At 44.1% G+C, this 21,580-nt stretch overlaps 2 protein-coding genes across 6 annotated transcripts in view; one reads left to right on the top strand and one right to left on the bottom strand.

Annotated features, from left to right (window-relative positions):
* The window catches only part of PLS3 (plastin 3), a 49,891-nt gene extending 33,959 nt beyond the window's left edge, over positions 1–15,932 (top strand). For 4 of the 5 annotated variants that reach the window (XM_063170686.1, XM_063170689.1, XM_063170687.1 and 1 more), the window contains exons 3-17: positions 2,229–2,392; positions 4,656–4,785; positions 5,216–5,348; positions 6,648–6,729; positions 7,365–7,530; positions 8,604–8,746; positions 9,954–9,980; positions 10,093–10,188; positions 10,725–10,920; positions 11,548–11,626; positions 11,793–11,907; positions 12,027–12,160; positions 12,996–13,119; positions 13,682–13,806; positions 14,622–15,932. In XM_063170686.1, coding sequence (XP_063026756.1) covers positions 2,229–2,392; positions 4,656–4,785; positions 5,216–5,348; positions 6,648–6,729; positions 7,365–7,530; positions 8,604–8,746; positions 9,954–9,980; positions 10,093–10,188; positions 10,725–10,920; positions 11,548–11,626; positions 11,793–11,907; positions 12,027–12,160; positions 12,996–13,119; positions 13,682–13,806; positions 14,622–14,754 — 1,847 coding nt within the window. In that variant the 3' untranslated portion in view covers positions 14,755–15,932. The remainder of the gene's footprint in view (positions 1–2,228; positions 2,393–4,655; positions 4,786–5,215; positions 5,349–6,647; positions 6,730–7,364; positions 7,531–8,603; positions 8,747–9,953; positions 9,981–10,092; positions 10,189–10,724; positions 10,921–11,547; positions 11,627–11,792; positions 11,908–12,026; positions 12,161–12,995; positions 13,120–13,681; positions 13,807–14,621) is intronic. The other variant, XM_063170690.1, reaches the window with a different exon arrangement.
* A 3,288-nt stretch (positions 15,933–19,220) lies between these two features.
* On the bottom strand, positions 19,221–20,486 carry LOC134425903 (nyctalopin-like). Its single transcript, XM_063170922.1, has one exon. The coding sequence runs from the start codon at positions 20,484–20,486 to the stop codon at positions 19,221–19,223; it is 1,266 nt and encodes a 421-aa protein (XP_063026992.1).
* Positions 20,487–21,580: the final 1,094 nt, after the last annotated feature.

The following is a 21,580-nucleotide window of genomic DNA, read 5'->3' as shown; positions in this document are numbered from 1 at the left end:
GGCTCAGACATAGCACATGCAAGCCTGAATCAGAAACACTTTTGAATGCTTAACCCAGACAGATGAAGAGGAAAACCTTTACCAAATCTGAATCAAAATTATATCCCATCAAGGATTCATTTTATATTTTGAAGTCTTAATTTTCTCTGTCCTTTCCTTGCTGTTTACATTTACTCTTAACATTTGGGTAGCTGTAAAACTTAGGTGGTGGATTGACTGGAAGAAGTGTTAAACAGATGTTTTTGGATTTACCTGCTTAATTTGGGAGCATGCTGAGGAATTTTGGTTGGTTCAGTCAGGCACGGGCAAAAGCAAGGAGGTTGGCTGCAGGCTGAGGGTGAAAGTAAAGTTTTGTTTTAGGTTCATAGGCCTTGGAGATTAGGAAATCACTTCTTGACTTATTTTCCTCACTGGCTGTAAGGAGGGGAAAAGATGCATATTGCAAAGTTAGATTCAGTAATAAAAGTACTGTAATAGAAGAAGCTGTGATTTATCTAGAGGGGAAATAGTTTGCTCATGACATCTCAGGCTGGACTGTTAATAAATCTTGCCTTTGTAAGCTTGTATTATTTCAGAATAAAATTCTGAAATTGAGGGCCAGAGAGCAGCCTATTGTTATCATTAATCATTGCCCCAAACCACTTTATTTCCTCAGCACTATTGTAAACACTGACTTCTCATGAAGTAGTTTAGTGCATTTGTTATTCCATGGAATTGATGCTCTTCTTTAGTCTGAGACACAGAGACTGGGGTGTAGGAAGGAGTACAGGTTTGCTCTGGTTACTTCAGTATTTGCCATGAGCAGTTTCACTTTCTTTCTGACTGATAAAAGCAATTTTAAAATTCCATATTCCCATATGGATCTAGAAGATGAGGACTGCAATGGTGAGGTGCAATGGTTGGAGTGGTGGTGCAAATGTACTGCTTGCTGGAACACTGCTGTGAAGCAAAACCTAAAACCCACAGAATCCTCATTAAAAGTAAATTGACCTCCACAATTTGGTTAAAAAATAACCCTGGACCTTAGAGCTATCCTGATTGTTTTCTTTATTCTTGAAAGTATCTACCTTCAAGCATAAATACTGACCCCAGTGGCTGTGGTGAGATTCTCTCTTGAAGACAACCAAATTCTGGGGCTGGTGCAGCGCTTCAGGCACTAAATTAACTTCCCTGGGCTGTCTGTAGCACTTGCCTGCAGCAAAGGGATTTTAGTATTTTGTTACTGAGCCAGTAACAGCGCAACGTGCCCTGAATCCCTGCCTCCCCAAAGATGGGGCTGGAGGGTCATGCTGGTGTCTTGAGGTGTGAATCTGGGCTGTGCAATCACTTCAAACGCTCTGTCTGAAATGTGGGTGCCAGCTCTGCTGTGAGCAGCACTCTGCTCATCCTGGGGAAGGAGGCACCAACCCCTGCCTGTCCACAAAACCTCACTTGCCTGAACAAGGTCTGGAGATGCTGGATTTGTGGTCAGTAGATGTGGTGATGTCCCCAGAGAGGTTGGGATCTGTGATGTGCAAAGCTCCAGTGTCACACCAGATTCTTGTTTTCTTCCTCCGAAAGGTGACACTATCTCACTAAACACATGGTGCTGCTGTGGCTTGGTGATAGACTGTGAAAGCCAATGTCCTGGCAGAGCATTCTTGGGCAGCAGTAAAATATCTGCAATTTGCTGTCAGTGTTAAATGGAGAATATCATTGACAACATGGTAAAAATGCAACTGCAGAGCTGGCTTGGTGTTTTTAGTTCAGAATATAAGAGGTGCTGTGTTTCATGACCATCTAGACCATCTATTTTTAACATGCAAGGGCTGTGGTATTTAGACACAAAAAGAGACATTCTGGGGATTGTTTATGAAAATACAGATGTTCTGTTGTGAAACTTTACACCAGACTGGTCACATGTGCCCAGAGTCATCGTGGGCAGTCCTGCTTCAAAGCTGCTGTTGCCAGAGCTGGAGGGCTCCCAGGACTTGTGCTGGGGCACTCTCTGAGGATGTGCTGTGTGTGTTTACTGTGTGCCTTTGGTCCCTACGGGTGTCCTTTAAACTCCTTGATATTTTTGGTGTGGCCATCCTGCTGTGTGCCCATCAGCAGGTCCCCAGTGTGCAGGTTGCTCTCCATGAAGCTCTTGGACATTGGGGGTCACATTTTTGCCCCTCTATTGGGGGTCAGTTCTGTCAGGTACAGGGACATTTCTAAAACCTTCTGCTGCCTCTTCTCTTCCTCAGACCTCAACAGCAATGGCTTCATCTGTGACTACGAGCTGCACGAGCTGTTCAAGGAGGCCAGCCTGCCTCTCCCTGGCTACAAAGTGAGAGAGATCATCCAGAAGCTCATGATTGATGGTGACAAGAACAAAGATGGGAAGATTAGTTTTGAAGAGTTTGTCTATGTAAGTGATATTTCTGAATTGCCAGCAGCCTGGGGGACAAAGCTAAGGAAGACCATAGAAGAGATTGAACCTGACTTCTCAGCCACTTTAACCTAATCCTAATTTTCTTTTGACAAACTTATCATTCTAGCCATGTAAAAATCAGCTCTTTGTACAAGTATCTGTATATGATCAGACTTTTGTGCTGTTATTGACAGCCTTTAGATTTGGACAGAGGAGAAATATTGGTTGGTTTTTGAACAAAAACCAACCAACCGAAAAGAATCCATGTGGTTTTAGTGTGTGATAGCTTCATTGGAGGCCAAAATACTGTTTCCACATGATGTGACAACTGGAAAGAAAGACTTGCAATGATCCAAGCTTACAGTATTTACTGGAAGCTGTTCAGTTTTTCCAGGCACACAGATGAATGCTTGTTTTCCCTGTGTATCAGTATAACTTCCTTTCTCGGTTTAATGGGACTGCAAGTATTTGCTAAGGAGTTCAAAGGGCATCTCAAGACACACTTGGATTTGTGTTAGGTGCTAATCTAGGAAAATTCAAATCTCTTGCCTGGAAAAGGAATAACAGGAATAAGGTGATGGGTGCAAGCTGGAAGATCAGTGTTTTTTAGTAGAAATAGGCCAGAATTTAAACATTTATTAATTTTGACAAAAATGCAAGACTTCTTCAGTGTTTGTTTTTCATCCTTTTGATGCTCTGATGACTGAATGATGAAGGAGTAATTAAAAAGTATATGCAGTACATTGAGGGAGCTGTTTTCATGTCAATTAGTTTTCTTGATAGTTCTTAATTTATCTTCACATTCTGTTCCTTAATTGTTTTCAGACCCTCTGAACTTTTTGAGTTCGGAGCCAATTAGTAAGTTGGAGTTTGCAGTTTGTAAACACTTGCATGCTGGGTGCATGTTTCAGCTGTTGGTTTGAGCTGGTCTATAACTCTTAACTTTGCACTAGGAAGGAAGAAATAAATCTCTTCTGTCACATTTGAAAGGTACCAATGATTGAGGAAAGACAAAATGTCTTAGGGCAGCTGAGGTGTACATTAGCAATGCTTAGCTGGATGATTTTTACAAACTGAACTCTTGCTCTGAGCATTTTTGCTGGAGTTTTTGTTGGTACAAAGAATGGCATGAACTGTCTTTACATTGAGACCAAGTGATTTAGTGGTACCTCAGCATTAGAGCACCTATTCTCAATAATAGAGTAGCTAACCCGGTAAATTTTAAAATAAATTGATCTAAAACAAAATCCTTGTGGTTAAAGCCAATCAACCAGAAATCCCCAACTTTTGGACTCTCATATCTTCAGTCAGCTTTACCTGATCAACCTCTGCATGCTATCAGGGGATGATTTAGCTGCACTGTATCATCATTTTGACTTGCCACCTCCCTGTGTTTAAGGGATGGGGAAGGTGAGGTGTGACAATCAGCAGCCTGACCCTGTAGTTTCATTGTCCTTTTCTGGGTAGTGTTTAGAGAACCTCTACACATTTCATTTGTATTTTCAGCTTGGTTTAAACTAGTTTAGTTTAGCTTTGAGAGAGTTACAGTAGATTCCAGCCACTAAATGTGTTTTTTTACTAATAGCTGCTCAGTTCTGTAGGGCCTTGGGGCCACTAACAGTAGCATCCAACCTGTGCAAATGGCATGTGCAGTCTTCTGTGCTAAAGCATCTCTTCTGCTCTCCAACAAGAGGGTGTTTCACCAGTCAGGTGAAGCCTGCTGTTGAGGAAGGGGGAATCTTTACTTGGATCACTCATTACACTTTATTGCAGATTTGACTGTTATATGCTTAAAGAGAGTTGTTGTTGTTGGGTTGTGGATGAAGTCTTTTGTGTGAACTAAAGTCACAGTCACATGAGCATCTGGCTTACACAGAAGGGTTAAAATTGCGCCACAGCTTTCTCAAGTTTGGCCCTGCAGGACCTGCTGCATGTGTTACCTGTGCTCAGACTGCAAAGGTTTCATGGTTTTTTCTTGTGGTCTCTTGAAATCTACTTGTAAAGGTAAATCTGTGCAAGGTACTTCATGCCTAATGCTTCTGTTTCAATAGGCACTTGCAGTGTGTGTTTGAGAAAGTGGGATGACTCTGCCCACTGTCCGTGTCAGATTTAATACCACTACACCCTTGCTGGGCCCTTCACGTTTGCTGATTTTACTGTGAAGTTTGCTTTAAAGCTGAGAAGAAATAGCTCCTTCTGTGGTCCTTTTTCGTTTATGAAGATGGATTTTTCTTGCCTAACAGAGCACTTTCAATTGTAGATTTTCCAAGAGGTGAAAAGCAGCGATATCGCTAAAACGTTCCGGAGAGCCATTAACAGGAAGGAAGGAATCTGTGCCATTGGGGGCACCTCAGAGCTCTCCAGCGAGGGCACCCAGCACTCCTACTCAGGTACCATCTGCCTCTCACTCTTCTCTTGGGTTTTTGGAGGTCCTGTGCCAAAACCAGCCCATTTCTACCACACCATGCCATGTGCTGTGCTCTAGTTCTCTGAGAGCAGAGTGATCTCGCATCAGGGTGAAAGCAGGACAGAATTTATGTGCTGCAAATTTAATAGTGTAGAAGTTAAATGTGTTCTTATTTGCTTGCTGATTAAGTCCTTGTGTCACACTTGAGTATGATAAAGTTGTTAAGTATCAAGTAAATAACAGAAATATTCTGATAGTTGTGAACATCTTCTTTCTTTGTACTTCATGTGACCAAACAAATGTATGGTAATGATAGTCGGGCTGTTATTTCCCTGGGCTATTGTACTCGGCTTCTTTTGGGAAAATCTTTGTTATGAGAAAACCTGTATTAAATTTATGATTGGTTTTCTTAGAGGAGGAGAAATATGCCTTTGTAAACTGGATAAACAAAGCCCTCGAAAATGATCCTGACTGTCGGCACGTTATCCCAATGAACCCAAATACAGATGACCTGTTCAAAGCTGTGGGAGATGGCATTGTGCTATGGTAAGTAATGATGGCTCTTGAATTAAAGAAGTTAAAAATCAGCAAAATAACTTTCTGAAAATGCAGTTTGGGGAATTTTCATCCTGTTCTAGGCTGGTTTTGTGACTGGTGTGTGTGCATAACGTTTTGCACATATTAAAAGAGGCTCAGTCTCTCAGGCTTTTGTTGCCATTGTGTGATGCCTCAGCTTTGCTGCCAGCTGATATTTTCATCCAGTGCTTTTGTTTGGGCTTGAGATTGAGTTTGCTGAGGGGGCAGAAGGTGCTCTGTGGGAGCAGGAGTTGTCCTGGTGCAAACTCAGCTGGGTGCTGGATAGCTTGAGGAGAGGCACATGTGATAAATGACCCATTCTCTTGGATGTTTAGGCAGACAGTGTTCTCCATGGGAATGTTAGTGACCTTATTATGCATTAACCCAAAAATGGATTTTCTGGGAGTCTTCTTGTTCTTTTTAATAACTGCACTAAGTAGGTTTGGTGACTTATTCTGTTACATGCTGAGAACAGAAGGCATCCAGGGCTGCTAAATACCAGCAACCTTCTGTGTATGAGATTTTTGTTGGTTTTATGGGTTAGGTTCATTTGTTTTATTGTAAGTGAATTAATGTAGTAGAGAACTGGATCAGCCTGGAATTTCAGGATCTCTGTATCAATACACAAAGTAAGTTTAAGTGAGTTACCTCTTCTCTTTATACTGCTTTTATTTTTTAACTTTAGCTCATGATGCATATTTTTAGTTTATTTATTTCCCAAGTTTCAAGCAATTCATGGCTTTAGGCAAAGACTGAACTGAGTAGGAAGTAGTTCATACTACAAAGTTTAAATTTGCCATTTTTGGTGTTGATTAAAAATTCATTGTGCTCACATGCTCCCCACTGAGCTCTCCAAGTGTTTGTTCTTTTTTGGGGCAGGTTTTCTTGCCAGCAGTAGTAAACCTTTACAATAGGAGGAAGTTTGTTGTCTTACTAGAATGTGCAGTGGATGTCAGCAGAGCAATGAGTCTTCACTAGTTCAGGAACTACACTGTGAATAATTCATGTGCTCTTTTTGCTCCAGCAGCTGAGATCAGTAGTGGCTGGGAACATGTTTAAAGTTTCAGGCTTAGCTATTAGTTACAAATACACTCTTGATGATGTAAATATTAACTTCTGATTTATGCAGTCTTGATTTTTATGTTAAAAAAATGACACAAAAACAAGCAGGCTAAAGGAAATGTGCTGTGGTATTGTCACAGTGCATTGAGTTTTGTTCAGATTAAATACTAAGTGTTTTTCAAATATCACTGTTTTTTCTCCTAACAGCAAAATGATCAATCTTTCTGTTCCTGACACAATTGATGAAAGAGCAATTAATAAGAAGAAACTCACACCATTCATAATTCAGGTATAAAAGCATTTCTGTATTTTATTTTCTGAAATTCATATTAATATAGAATTAGTGATTGTTGCATGGTGGCTCAAGGCATTATTGGGAAATGTTGGAAAGGAGCAAATTTTATAGCTTCTGTTTAATTATTAAATGCAGTTTTGTACCATGCATAATTGACAGTTCTGTGGGCATGGTTAAAAAATGCTGAATTAATGACAGAATGGGTAAAGTGGCTGAAATGCTGTGCACATGTGATATTGCTGTGGTGATGAGGTACAGCACTGTTTTTTTTAAACAGTGTGATGTTGGTGTTAACCATGAATCATTTCATACTAGGGCAGGTTGTTTCTGTGAGGATCCCTCTGTGTGTGCAAATTAGCACTTCTCTAGCCTTATTCTTGTCGATGCCACTAGATGCAACTAACTCAGAGGCTGAAACTAAATACCAGAGGCTGAAATTAAACCCTGGTGCCCAGTTCAGTTCTTATTGATTCAGCCTGCTGCCACACAGCTCCCTTAAAACTTCATCTGGGAGTGTTTCCTCTGAGCTGGAGCAAGGACAAGGGGGGAACCTGCCCTGTGCTGGTGCTGGATGAAAGGGAAGGCAGCATCTCCCTGGGCTGTGTGTGACAGGGCTCTGCTGTTTGCAGGAGAACCTGAACCTGGCCTTGAATTCTGCGTCTGCCATCGGCTGCCATGTTGTCAACATTGGCGCGGAGGACTTGAGGGAAGGGAAGCCCCACCTGGTCCTGGGGCTGCTCTGGCAGGTCATCAAGATTGGCTTGTTTGCTGACATTGAGCTCAGCAGAAATGAAGGTAATGAAACCCTGAGTGATTCCTCTACAGCATGGACACAGCCTGGCTTGTGCTGCCAGCCCCAGCCCTGCCTCTTCTCTCCCTCCCCTGTGCTGGAAGGAGGATCATCGGGGTGTTGTTCTCCAGCCTGCTGGGAGCTGTGCAGCAGGGTTGTGCAGGTGGGCTCTGCCAGCCTGGTGATGTGTATCAGCCTTGCAGAGCTGGCTGAACACCAGCCTGTAAGTCAGGTTGCAGCTTGGCTTGAGCCTGGGCACACACTGCTGGGTGATGCCCTAGGCTGCTCCAGCTGCAGGCTCCTGTGGTGTTGGGATGTAGCAAAAGCTGCTTGGATCCTTTTAGGATTATAGACAACTGCATAGCTTTCTCAAAAAAAGAAAAATTAAAAAGGGGGGCTTCAGCTCTGTGGTAGTTATTTGATTCTAAAATCCTCCTTGCTACTGTCAGTGGAGCAGCTTGAGCCCTCACTTTGTCCTTGGTGGTGAGAGACTGATGCTGCACATCTCTCCCTGTGTTCACTTGGTCCTGCATGACAGCCTCCAAAATTTAAACTTTTTCAAATCATCTGAAGAGCTCTGATATTCCTGCATGTGCTATCAGAGCATCCAGATGGATGGAAGGGATTCAGTGTCTTTTATTTAAGCTTCCCCATCATGAAGTGTTGACATTGTTTGGTTTAGATTGAAAATTCATGGCAGAGGAAGCCCTGGCCAGCTGAAAGGGTGCTTATCTTGGCTCCTTTGGGTTTTTTTAATGGTGCTTATGAAACTGCTTGGAAGCATTTTTCATTGACATGGAAGTGCATTTGCATTTAGCTTCCTGTCATCAGCTTAAAAGACTGCACATAAAGTCCAGAGAATTTTGTTACACAAGAAAAGGGAAAATACTTTTTTACACATATATTTCTAGATCATTTATACTCCTCTCTGTGTAACAACCAACTCAGGAAAACTCTGCTAATACCCAGAATATTTTGACATAATCAGTAGTTGGTATTGTACCCCCCTGAAATCTTGCTGCAGCTTGAATTTTGTTCTGCAGGTTTGAGTCTTCCCTCACAATCCTTTTTCTTGTAGCATTGGCTGCCTTACTTCGTGATGGTGAAAATCTGGAGGACCTTATGAAGCTATCCCCAGAAGAGCTGCTCCTAAGATGGGCCAACTACCACCTGGAAAACGCAGGCTGGCAGAAAATCACTAACTTCAGCACAGATATCAAGGTACCAAAGCTCTCCTGGTTTGCAGTGCCTCAGAAAAGTCTGGGAGCTGGACAGGGATGTGTTTGCATGTGCAAATGAGGCCTTTCATCCTTGGCAGGACCTTTCTTGACCCTAACACACAGTGTGCTCTTACCAGGGGGGGTTTGGATGTTGTATTTGGGGTCCTGCAGTGCTGTTCTCTCTTGCCAGGAGGGTGAGCCCAGTGTGGCACTGTCTGTTTCCTCCAGTGCTGCTGTTGTGTGTTTTATTCAGCTATAAAACTGGTATTGCTTATATGTTTTCAAATGTCCTTAATCCATATTTTGATGAAGATAATGGGGGAAACGCTTCACTGGAGAGTGAGAGTTCCACACACTTTTGGCAGGTGATGGCATTTAATCTAAAATGTCATGGGCTGGAGAGAGGAAGGGAAAGAAGAGCTCTTATTTTTCACGCTGGGTTTAGTGGGAATGGGCGTGGGGACTCCTAAAGCTGCTTTTCACATGTGAGTGGGGGCACTGGTGAGAAATGGAGGATGGTGACTCTGGGTCAGTGTGGGGCATCTGGACACTGGTCTCAGCAGCTTTTTATTCACATGGCCAGCAGTTTCAAGTAGGAGAAAGAAGATTGAGATAGAAAAAGAAATTGATAATTTAGGTGTGTGAGGATCATAGATCTGACCTGTTGTGTGCATGGTCACTCTTATTGCAATTTCAAAATTACTTACAGTTTGCTGGTGGCTGTTGGCTTCTCTGGTGCATCCCCTAGGCTGCCATGATATGTTGAGGTGTTCCTTAGTGCTGAGGACTGAAAGGACATGTAGTTGATAAATAATCACTGCAGCTGTTGGCTCCTCCTGCTTTGTGACCATCCCTGGCCTCTCTCCTCTAAGCTGTTCTAGCTAATGTGCAGGCACAGAAGAAAACATTCAAACATAATCAGCTTTTTGCTTGGAATTTGTCTTCACTGATGCATTTTCATAATTGCTGTAGCAGTAGGAATGGCTAGAGGTTAGGGCTGCCTTGGGGCAGCTGGGGGCCATGAGTGTGAACAACATGGGGTCATTGCCTCCTCCAGCCACTACAGAGGTGGCCGTGACACCAGAGCTTGTAGCAAAGGCAGCTTTCAAACAGTCAAACCACATAATTGTCTTCTTAAATATTTCTAACCTTTTCCTTTTGTTTCTTTTCCTGCTGCCTGGATTTCTACCATTGTGCTCTTTTTTAAGCTTACAGATTTTGGCAATTCAGTAAAGGTACATAAGCCAATTATGCATGGTGACTTGTTAAAAATGAGCTTGAAATGAATTGTTATGGTGTATTCACTGCTGTGCAGGAGAGCTGAATTTTCTTTTTCGTTCATTTCAGGATTCCAGAGCCTATTTCCACCTCCTCAATCAAATTGCCCCCAAAGGGCAGAAAGAAGGAGAGCCTCAGATTGATATTAACATGTCTGGTTTCAATGTAAGTATTCAGGCTGTTGTGTCCTCATCCTGTAGGATCCTGAGCTCCCTGTACCCTGTCATTGCCCCATGACATCTGGGTAACCTGGCATCTTAATTTCTAGAGCGTGTACAGTGTCAGTGACCAGGTGCACACCTCAGGTGTGTGCTCAATGAGTGCTTGCTGCCAGCCTGGTCACTACCCTCCAATTAACAGAGATACTTGAGAGATCCTCTGTGGGCTTGCTCCATTTGGAAGTCAATATATATATTGACTTCTTTTGAACCACTAAGTTCCGAAAGCAATAAAATTTGATGGCATGTGAGCTTGGAAAGAAAAGAATGCTAAGAAAATGTTAAGAAAGATAGCAAGACAAGGCATGACAATGGCACAGCAGCAGGGGTTGGTGTGTGTGCCTCATCCCTTCGCCCGGTTAGTGACTGATGCCAAACATGGGCTTATGACATAGCTCCAGACAGTGGTCAGGAGCTTCCCATCTCCTGTGTGGTGTAGCCCAGTGTGTTCCATGACAGCTGCTGTCCCTTGCATCCCTGCAGGAGAAGGATGACCTGCGCAGGGCAGAGTTCATGCTGCAGCAGGCCGATCGGCTGGGCTGCCGCCAGTTCGTCACGCCGGCTGACGTGGTCAGTGGCAACCCCAAACTGAACCTGGCCTTCGTGGCCAACCTGTTCAACAAGTACCCAGCACTTACCAAGCCTGAAAACCAGGACATCGACTGGACCCTCTTGGAAGGTGATGGCCCTTATCAGTCACAAAATTAGCAGGGGGGGACTGTCTAAAGTAAACAGTTGTGTCATTGGAGGCTGTGATATCTGCAGAGATATCTCTGTTGAATTAACACCTATGATTTGAGGCTTCAGTGCTGCAGCGGGTGTTTACTCATTTGGGGCACATGAGAAGGGCACCTGGCAGCCTGTTCAGCTGCTCTGACCCTGTAGGCACTCTGCCAGCAACCCATCACTCACCATGCTGGGGAATTTGGTTTTGCCATTTCCTGTGATGGGCAAGAAAATCTCAGAAATGCAGTGAGATGTCCATGGGAATGCTAATTGTTGGCACAACTGGGACTGGGCTGTGACAGCAGTTGGCTAACACCCATGTGAAAGACCTTTCTGCTCCTTTTTCTTTCAGAAAATGCAAAAGGCTCTTGTGAGGCCTGAGGAAATCAAAATTACATCCAAGACTAGATAGCAGGGTCACCTTCTTCCTTTGAAAAAAATTATAAAAAAAATTACTCTTTCTCTGCTTAAAACCTCCTGGTGAGCTCTGCTGCTCAAAGCTCCCTGCCTTGCAGGGTGGAAAACCCTGCTCAGCTTTGAACTTGCAGAATTTGCACTGACCCTGTTTTCCATCATGTAGGAGAGACACGTGAGGAGCGGACCTTCCGCAACTGGATGAACTCCCTGGGTGTGAACCCCCATGTAAATCACCTCTATGGGTAAGCTTCAGGCTCTTTGGGAGACACAGCTTTTTTTTTTTTTCTTTTTATTGTTGTTGTTGAAATTGCAAACACTTGTAAAGAATAGTAATTATTCATGATGTGGCAAAGTCAGAGTGCACTCAAATCTTGATGCATTAGACTTAATCCGTGTTTTCCACTTTAGTGATCTCCAAGATGCACTGGTAATACTACAATTATATGAGAAGATCAAAGTTCCTGTTGACTGGAATAAGGTTAACAAGCCTCCATACCCTAAACTTGGAGCAAATATGAAAAAGGTAAACATGACAAAGGAATTTAAAGGAAGCCAGTGACACTAAAACTTCCTGTTCGAGGCTTCCAGTCAAGTGTAGGTGTTTGTGAGTGATTTTGCTGTTTAAACTCTTGTCCTGTGTAGCTGGAAAACTGTAACTACGCTGTAGACTTGGGAAAGCATCCAGCTAAATTCTCCCTGGTTGGCATTGGAGGCCAAGATCTGAATGATGGAAACCCAACGCTGACACTGGCCTTGGTCTGGCAGTTGATGAGAAGGTAGGACCCCTCTCAAACATGTGAAACTTGAGAATGGAGTACAGAATTTGGGAAGTTTCTTCCACGAGAGCGTTGCAGTACAGGTCACTCAGAATGATTGTAAAACCTCTGTCCTTTGGGGGATGTCTGAGACACAGCTGGACAAAACTGTAATAGAGCTCGACGTGAGACTGGAGCAGACACCTCTGGACTGCTTGTTGGTGGAGCTGTGATCATCCTGTGACAAGGATCACCTCTCTCACCTGCTCAAGTCTGGTCCACTGGCAGAAACCCTGAGCAGTAACATTACGCAACTTTTATGTTCTGATTTTTAAATGGAAATTGAGAGGGAAACATTCTGAGGCTGCTTTATAGACCTCTTCTGCATTGGAATTTGAGAAAGAAGAAACTTAATAACAGACAAAATTGATCTTCCTGTTATCTAGTTCTTAAGAATTGTAAGATTATGCAAATATATGTCTGGAAAAAAGGTGCATGGTAGCTCCTTATTTGACATTAGAGGTCTTAATGCCAGCTCCTGAGGTAATCCACACCTTTTAGGTAATGGAGCAAATGCTCAATGATAAAACAGTTTAACAAGTGTCCTGAGACCAGGCAATTTTGTGAGCTCCTATTAAAGGACATGAAATGCTAGAAGGACTAATGCTTTAACAGAAATCGTACTTCAGATAAGACACGTGGTTCTTTCTTTTTGCTAAAGGAGTTAAAAAAAAACCCCAAACCCAGAGCTGAGACTGTGTAAAGGCTTTCTAAGCTGCCATGGCTCATGTTGCATCCTGGCTGCATGGCTTTGTCCTGGCTCTGTGCCTAATCTGTTCTCTCTGCTGGTTCTCAGGTACACACTGAATGTCCTCGAGGACCTGGGTGATGGTCAGAAAGCCAATGATGACATTATAGTCAGCTGGGTAAACCAGACCCTGAAAGAAGCTGGCAAGTCCACCTCCATCCAGAACTTCAAGGTACAGGTTCCCTTCTTGCCTACAAAAGGAGATGAGTGCCCAAAAATTTTTTTGCTTGGCTGGAGGAACAGGAGGGGCATCTTAGAAAGGAGTTGAAACAGGACAGGATTCAGACTGTGCTGGGAACTGAGTAGCTTCAAACTCTAAGACAGGAGAATGTTTAGGACTGCTGATAGTGGGGAGTAGTGCCTGAGGAGGGAGGGTGAGCAGGATCTGTGGCAGAGGTGGGAGGTGAGATGCTGGCAAGCAAAGGGGCTGGAGCTGGTGTGTGTTTGGAGGTGAACATTGTGCCTTGGGCTGTGCTCAGCAGGGCAGAGCTCCTGCCTGCACAATGATTACTTCTTTGGATTGCCAGAGCACTTGCAGTAAATTGGAGTAATAGTACTGTATTATCACCAAAGCTGAGGCAGCAGTTTGGTTTTCCCTCTGGTCCACCTGGGAATAGTCACTAACACTGCTGCTTTGAAAGGGCTGGTTTAAAACTTCTCTGGTTGCAGAGCGACTGAATTAAGGTGAGAATTACAGACACTCATCTTTACTTCTCTGTCCCTGTATTCTCTAGGACAAGACCATCAGCACAAGCTTGGCAGTTGTGGATTTAATTGATGCCATCCAGCCTGGTTGTATCAACTACGACCTCGTAAAGACTGGTCAGCTATCGGAAGATGACAAGCAAAATAACGCTAAGTGAGTTTGCTCTCTCAAAAGCTGTTTGGCATTGAAAAGGTGCACATTCCATGTGCTGGCCTCAAGCTGCAGGTGTTTTGACCAGTTCATTGCTGCGGTTTTCAGTCTCTTTTAGCACAGTACTTTTTACGCAGGCAGCACTTTGTGAAATGGAGTTGCTGTCCTTGCCCGTGACACTGGAGGGAGCAGTTGGCTGAGCTCTGGCTCACTGAGAGAAATGCAGAGCAGCTCCAGCAGTTCTTACCAGTGACTCTCCATTTCTCACCTGTTTGTTCAGGCATTTGAAGTGTTCAGCTGGTGGCTCAGAGTTTTAAAATTGAGCCCTTGTATGTCTTATGTCTTGTTGAATCATCACACTTTGTCAAGTTTAAAGTATGCATATTAAAGCATGTCTTTGAAATGTGTGTTCTGTGACTGTTCTGCAGTGGCAGAATGACAGCAAAATTTCTGGCAGATAATAGTCTCACTTTATTATTCATAAGGAGCAAACAGAAAAGGAAGTGTTACATGATTAATCCTTCATTATATATGCCATTAGCCCTAACAAATATTAATTAAAATTCTTTAACTGTCAGTAAAGTGGACTTGACATTCAAAGGTCAATTTGCACATTAAAAACACTTTACTGTGGAAAAGGAAAACAGCAAAAAATGAGAAAAACTTGTAAAACAGAAGGATGTGGTGTGAATAAACTGTCCCACATCTTGAATCTTAATAAAGAATGGGTGAAATTGTGTTGGATAGGGCAGGATTTGACTTGCCATTTACTGATAGCAGTCTCAGTGCTGACTACCTTATCTTTCCATGGTGAATAGGTATGCTGTGTCCATGGCAAGAAGAATTGGTGCCAGAGTTTATGCTCTTCCAGAGGATCTTGTGGAAGTGAAGCCAAAGATGGTCATGACCGTGTTCGCCTGCTTGATGGGCAGAGGAATGAAGCGAGTATAAAAGGGATGATCCATGTAAAGAAAAAAAAAACCAAAATGCAACAAAAACCCAACCTGCCACCCTGGGTGCATGAGTAGCAGATGGGCTGTGACCACGTTGAAATGCTGTTGGCCTTGGAACTGTTGAAGTTCAAAGGACTTTGTTTTGCTTTGCAAGACAAATTTATTAAAATTCTCAGGGGGAGGAGTTATAACCAACAGATGTGCTCTTTTCCCAAAGGAAAGTTTAACTTATCAAGAGCTCACAGAAATGCATTCATTCAGCAGACCTGCATCTTGCAATATTGCTCTGGAGCTGTTTTCACTCCATTATTTCTCAAATACTTGATGTGTGGTTTTATACCCTTGAGGGCTATAAGGTGGTTGGTATAAGTTGTAATGGAAACAAATCTAATTTCTATCTGCAGTCCACTTTAATTTCTGTCATACAGTCCAAGCATATTTTAGTTTTGACCACATCCTTAATTTTGCAAATAAATCTACAGTACAAGTTGGGACCTGCAGGCCAGCTCGCAATGCTAAATGAGAAATGTGTAATTAGGAAGATGTACTTCCTCTGGTATTCTTTGTACATGGTGCTTTTTTGTACATCTAACTATTTTGATTACTTTACAAATAAAGCATGGCAGTTTTTTCTCTTGCTGCTTATAAAAAGGGGTATTTTTTTGTTTGTTTGTTTGTTTTTTAAGGTTATACTGCATATGATAATACCACCATCCTTGGACCTCTTGCAGTAACATATGATCATGTTGCTGATGGCACGGTTACACCTGAGAATGGAAGTGAATGCATTTTTGTATGCATCTTGGTTCAGTTCTGTGCACCTAGAAAATAATTTTTACAAAAATCTGCATGAAAACTATAACTTTTTTATTTAAAATGCTGTTAGATACAAAACCATACTACATTGTGGAGAGGTGCAGGGAAGAGGCAAATGGTATAAACAGCAGGGTTCAATAAAGTGAACAGCAACTGTGCTGGAATATAAAATTATTTTTAGAGATAAATGGAAGGAAGCATTGTCGCCAAAGAAGGAAGATGCTGTATCCATAGGATTTCATAATCTCTTGCTTTGGCAAGCTGTTTGCTATATTTTGAGATCATATTGCTATTCCAAGCTATTCAAAGTGATGTAATATGGTGGCAAAGCATCAGTTGAAATAAAAACATTTAAATACATGCTTCTCTCCTTATTTGCATTGACCCAGCATGGCAGCCTGTCTTCAGTTCCAACTGGTGCCACACACAGTCTTCATCTTTATTGGCCTGATGTAAATCTGATGCCAGGTACTGGTCCTTCAGAGCATGGTGAGGGGTTGGTGCTGCTGGGAAAGGTCCCTGAAAAGCAAAGTTTGTTTGAAGCAGCAGCTTCTGTGATGTTGTGCCTTGGGGGTTTCAGAGGTTAACATTTGTGTGACTATTTGTATCACTAATTTAGTGAAAGGGAATTAATTTTCCTGTGTGTAGGAGATGGAAAAAGGGCAGGTGAAAAGGAGGAGATGGGCAGGAGCCCTGCCAGCTGCAGGGGTGGCACCAGCTGGGAGTGCTCCCTGCTCTGGCTGTGGGGTGTCACAAAACCACCCCAGTGATTCCCTGCATGGAGCCTTGTGCAGAGCTGGCTGGAAACTTTCCACTGGTACAATTTTTTCACAAGAGAAGTATGTTAACAAAGCTTCCCACAGGAAATTGCATGTTTTCACTCAAGATGGAGCGATATACCGTAAGTAGAGTCACAGCCATCCCACTGAAACTGTTCTGGTGATTTATGGCACTGGCTGGGGGTGTGGTGTGATTAAGGTCAAAATTCTTGGACTTTGGAAGTGGCCATGTGCATCTGTACTTTGTTGCCTCTTTTGCCTCTGGTACCAGGTTGAAGAGGAAGAAATGGGTAATTTGACAATTACAGAATGGGAAAGCATCTCCTTGGGCTGGATGTATTTAAGAAAGAAAAGTTTGGGGTCCAAGCAAAGTGGATCTCCCACACTGAAGGTCCAGTGCAGTGCAATCAGGACAAACCCAGTGCTTTCCCTCCACTCTTAACAAGCAGATTTTCAAGTAGTTTGTTTTGTCAAACGCACCTTAAATTTCCAAATCTCATCAAGGAGGTGTAAACTTCAGGACATTTCCTTCTTCCTGCAACTCTTCTTGCTCCTTAATATTAAATTATTTGGTAGTATTTATACTTTGTTTTGCTTCTTCAATTACATGCTTTTTTGTTTGCAAGGCTTTTTTTAACATTGTCAGCTTTGTTCATACTGATTTATTTTTTTTAAACAGTTGGACTTGTTGCTGCCCTTGTGGGTGCATGTTGTTCTTATCCTGCATCTTAACATCCTCCTTCAAATATCTTTACCAGCCCAGACTGACTCCTCAGGGTCTGTGTTTTCTGGCCTTCTTGTATTCCTTGCAGGTTTCATTTTTTGTGGATTAAAAATGTGGCCACATGTTGTCCCTGAGCACACTGTGTATAACTTGTTAAATATTGCTATGACTTTTTATCATAGCACAGAGGAAGCAATTTAGTTGTGTTCCTGTTACTCTTTAATGAAGTGGTGGTGTAAAAGTGGAAGGAATGTTTTCTCAAAGTGTTCAGAGAAGGCAAGGTTCTTGCCCATATAAATTTTTCACCAATTTGTATTATTCAATGGAAAAATTGAATCTTTTAGGGACATAAGAAATTGCTGAGGTGGACTTTGCTTGCTTTTTTTGCTTCTGCCTTTTTCGATTGCAGCTTGACAGAGAGTAATTCAAAAGCAAGAAACCAGCTGGAGTATTTTTCCACCACTTCTCAAAGTATGTGAAGCTGAGGGAAGTGAAGATGATGAAACAGCACAGACAATGTAAGCAAAAATTTATTATATTGACTGTTAAATGCTTTGCAGAAACGTAACCACAAATACAATGCGGTGCAGCACGTGTGGTTTTGTTGTAGACCCCTACTTTGTTCCTTCCCTGGCGTAACAGCAAAGGTTGGTCCTGCTCTGCCCTCCATGGCAGGTTTCCCATGTCAGATTGTGCAGGTTTGTGTGTTTTCAGCCCTAAACAAGGGTTTATTTCTCTCTTATCAGCTTGGGGTAATTCCTCTAAGGACAGGGACAAGTGTGGTGTGTCTGGTATGCATTCCTTTGCTACCTTCTGTGAGCACCTAGTAAACATTGGATAAGGGTTTTTCATATACCTGCACAAATGGAAAATTCCATTTGGGAGGACAGAGAAGGCTGATCTGTGTCTCCCAGCAGCTGAAGGGAGGCAGACCTGGGATGTGACGCTGGAATTGTGCTGGGACAGAGCTCCTTAACAGCATGCAGGGAGATAGACACAGCTTGTACAGACCATCCCTGAGACAAATGACCTCCTTGCACGGGTAAATGCAGAGCCACATTAGCTGAGGTTCAGTGCTGTGAGGAACACCTGGGTGATATAATGTTTTACATGATGGTGCTTTTGTCCACACCTCCCACGCGTTCCAGCAGCAGAGATCCCCATGTGCCTGCTGTGGGAAGGCACCATGTGCTCACAGTGATGCTGATGGACTGGGCCTTTTCTCAGGACTCCAGATGTTCTGGAGCATGTGCAATTTATTCCTATTTCAGCAGTACTCACTCACAATATTCCCAGTATGGGCTGGGAACAGGAAGGCAGCCCCTCCCAGGCAGGTCACACCTGGCTGTGGTCAGTTGGGAAGTGGGGAGGGCAGAGAAGAACATGCTTCCCGGCCCCACATCACCAGCCACAAGCCCCAGTCCTGAACTTCCCAATTTGACCATTTGCATTGAATTTTGATGTTAGCATTTCAGATTAGACTATTACCCATAAAGGAAATAATACATTCCTATATGTTGAAATTTCTTTATTTGCATATAAAATCCAAATGCCATCAAAACCATTGTTCATAATCAAATTTCAAGAAAACAAATAATCAGCCTCCACTTTGTAACTGAAATGTCCTGGCCTCGTGCTGGGCAGGTTTGCTCCCAAGCAGGCAGCATGGGCCAGATAGCTCAGTCCTTTGGGGGCAGACTGTCCGAGTGCCCAGGCCACTCTTAGCCACAGGCAACCTTAGCAAGCTTAAGAGATATCAGCTCTTTTAAGTGATTATCAGGTCTCATATGATTTCAGCTCTTTGCTTGCTAAGGCGCTGTTACAGGCTGACCGAAAGGCAGACGCGAGAGGAGAAGGCAGCTGGAGTTCCACAGCAATGGCTTTACTGGGGTCTGTGAAGGGTTCCAGCAATGGCTCTTCTAACCAGAATGGGCTAAAACAGCCCTTTATATAGGGTATAGGAGGATCCAAAATTGTCCAAAAGCAGGGGTTAAGGGAAAGTGACCTTTGGGGTTACAACTGGGGTCTGAAAGGCAGAAGAGAGGGGCTTCTTGCTTTTTCACCAGGACTTGGTATTTCCTATCTTTAGGCCTCTTCCCTCCACAGAGCCCTTGCAGGCCCAGAGCCTGCTACACTGGAACACCATTAAGAGGCGGCCAGCAGGGTGCCCCATCCCCATGTGTGGCAGGCAAGTGCCAGCAGGATGAGCTGGCCTGGCAGGGTGGGAGGCCTGGGCGCCACGCTGGTGCCAGCCACCCTGCACCTGTCCTCGGTGGCCATCTCCAGGGGCACGGGGCAGTCCCCCAGGAGGCCAGGGAGGGGCTGCTGGGCTGCTGTGGCGTTGGCAGGGCCCGGGAAGGCGCAGTCCAGGCCCTGGATGAGCGCGGCCGTCCAGCGCCGCAGCCAGAGCGTGCTGCAGTCGCAGCTCCAGGGGTTGTGGGACAGGAACACGTACCTCAGCCTGGGCAGGGAGGAGAACAGGCCCACAGGCAGCGAGCTGAGGTTGTTCCTACTCAGGTGAAGGAAGTGCAGCTTGTTGAGGTGCAAAAAAGCAGAGTCTGAGATGGAGGAGATCTGGTTGTTGTTCAAGTACAAGTTTCTCAGGTTGAGCAGCTGCCTGAAGGTGCAGTCCACAGCAGTGATTCTGTTGGCTTCAAGGTGCATGGTCTTGAGCTGGATCAATCCTTCAAAAAGCTGATTAGGCAAATCAGTGATGAAGTTGTGGCCTAAATTTAACATGCCCAGTCTGAGAAGCTTTGAGAAAGCTCCGTTTTGGATGATCCATATCCGATTCTTCCTGAGATTGAGATCGCTCAGGGTTTCCAGGTCCTTCAGGGAATCTCTGCCGATGGCCTCTATGTGATTGCCCTCCAGGGACAGCCTCGTGAGGCTGGAGAGGTTCCTGAAGGCTTGTGGGACATACCTCATGTTATTGGAGGCTAAATCAAGCCTTTCTAAAGAAGGCAAGTGTGAAAATAGAAGTGGGTGGATTTCGAAGATGTTGCAGTGGGACAAATCCAGGCTGATGAGGTTTAATAGTCCTCTGAAAGTGTTTGCATGCAGGTAGGTGAGGCGTGAGTTCCTGCTGAGGTGCAGCTCTTGCAGCCTGCTGAGAGCATGGAAAGTTCCTGGGGTCAGGAAAGTCAGATTGTTCCCATCTAGCCAGAGGCTGTGAAGGAAAGTCAGGTTTCTGAAGGTGTTGGTGTTGAGAATCCGCAAATAATTGTTGGAGAGGTTTAGAGAGATGGTGGATGGTGCTATTTCTCCAGGTAGGGTTTTCAGTCCAGCTCTGTTGCAGAGGATGGTCTCTTCAGATGTACATTTGCACATGCTTGGGCATGAATTGGAGACATTCAGACTCAGCCCAGCCTTTGCTGCACAAGTAAATATAAATATAACGAGAAAGAACATGACCAGCCACACATCAGCCACAGCATCTAATACCTGATGGATTGTAGAGGAGAAGGCAAGAAAAAGAGCATGTACCTTTTGGGCAGGTGAACCACAGGCAGGGCAGGGTTGGTTGGACTGTGCACAGTGAAAATAAATCAGCTGATTCCTCCTGCTGCAGCCCCGTGGGGATTAAGTGTTTAGGCACGTCAGAGCTGATCAAGTGCTACCCTGAGAGGCAGGGAGACTTCTCAGCCCAGGGTCATGCTCTGACAGTGGCTTTTCTCACCTCCTGCCCTCTGCAAACAGCAACAGGTAACAGACTTCCCCTGGCAGCTGTCTGGGACAGGCTCCTGCTCATGGTTTATCACCATTCTCAGAGTCTGCTTGGCAGTTGCCTCACAAAAACTATTCTGGGAAAAATTTTTGTGATTTTCTGCAGCTGGAGCTTCAGCAAAGGCAGTGGAAGGTGGCTCTGCCATGCAGGTGTGAGGTGAGGGCTCTCAGCCTGACAGAGGCTGCACACACTGACAGATGCCCCAGGCTCAGGGATTTCCCTTGGTGATGGCTGTGACTCCCCTGCAGTAAAATGGGAGACTGCCAGGAACTCTTCAAGCCTCACGTTCTCTGACATGAGAGACATTTCTCTGACATTTTTCTCTGGGAAAGCACAGGGAAGTGCGGTGTCCTGGCAGTGCCTCTTCTTGGGATAAGCCCTGAGCCATCTATGAGGGGTGAAAAATGAACCCTGTGGTTGAAACAGGGAGCACACCAAGGGCACACTGTCCTTCCTAGGGCACTGCTTGTCTCCAGCAGGTCTGAAGATGCCACTGAGAAACTGGAGCAGGACTTGGGTCCTTAAATATCTGTGTCCTTGCCCTGCCCTGTTTTTTATCCTATATCCATGGTGGAAAGGGAAAGTGCATTTGGGGGCCTGATTGATGAACTCAGCAGCCAGGGATCAGCAATTTCCAGACTGATCATTCTGCAGGAGGACCAGACACAGGGCTTGCAGCTGATGGGTCATTAGTGACACAATTGCTTCTCTTGTTTTTGTCACTCTAAATTTCTTTTCCACTTCTCTCTGCTGGAGTTCTCATGTGTTCTGATGTGCT

Source organism: Melospiza melodia, chromosome 16, assembly GCF_035770615.1.
Source record: "Melospiza melodia melodia isolate bMelMel2 chromosome 16, bMelMel2.pri, whole genome shotgun sequence".
Classification (NCBI taxonomy): Eukaryota; Metazoa; Chordata; class Aves; order Passeriformes; family Passerellidae; genus Melospiza; species Melospiza melodia.
This window is presented reverse-complemented; position numbering and strand designations above follow the sequence as displayed.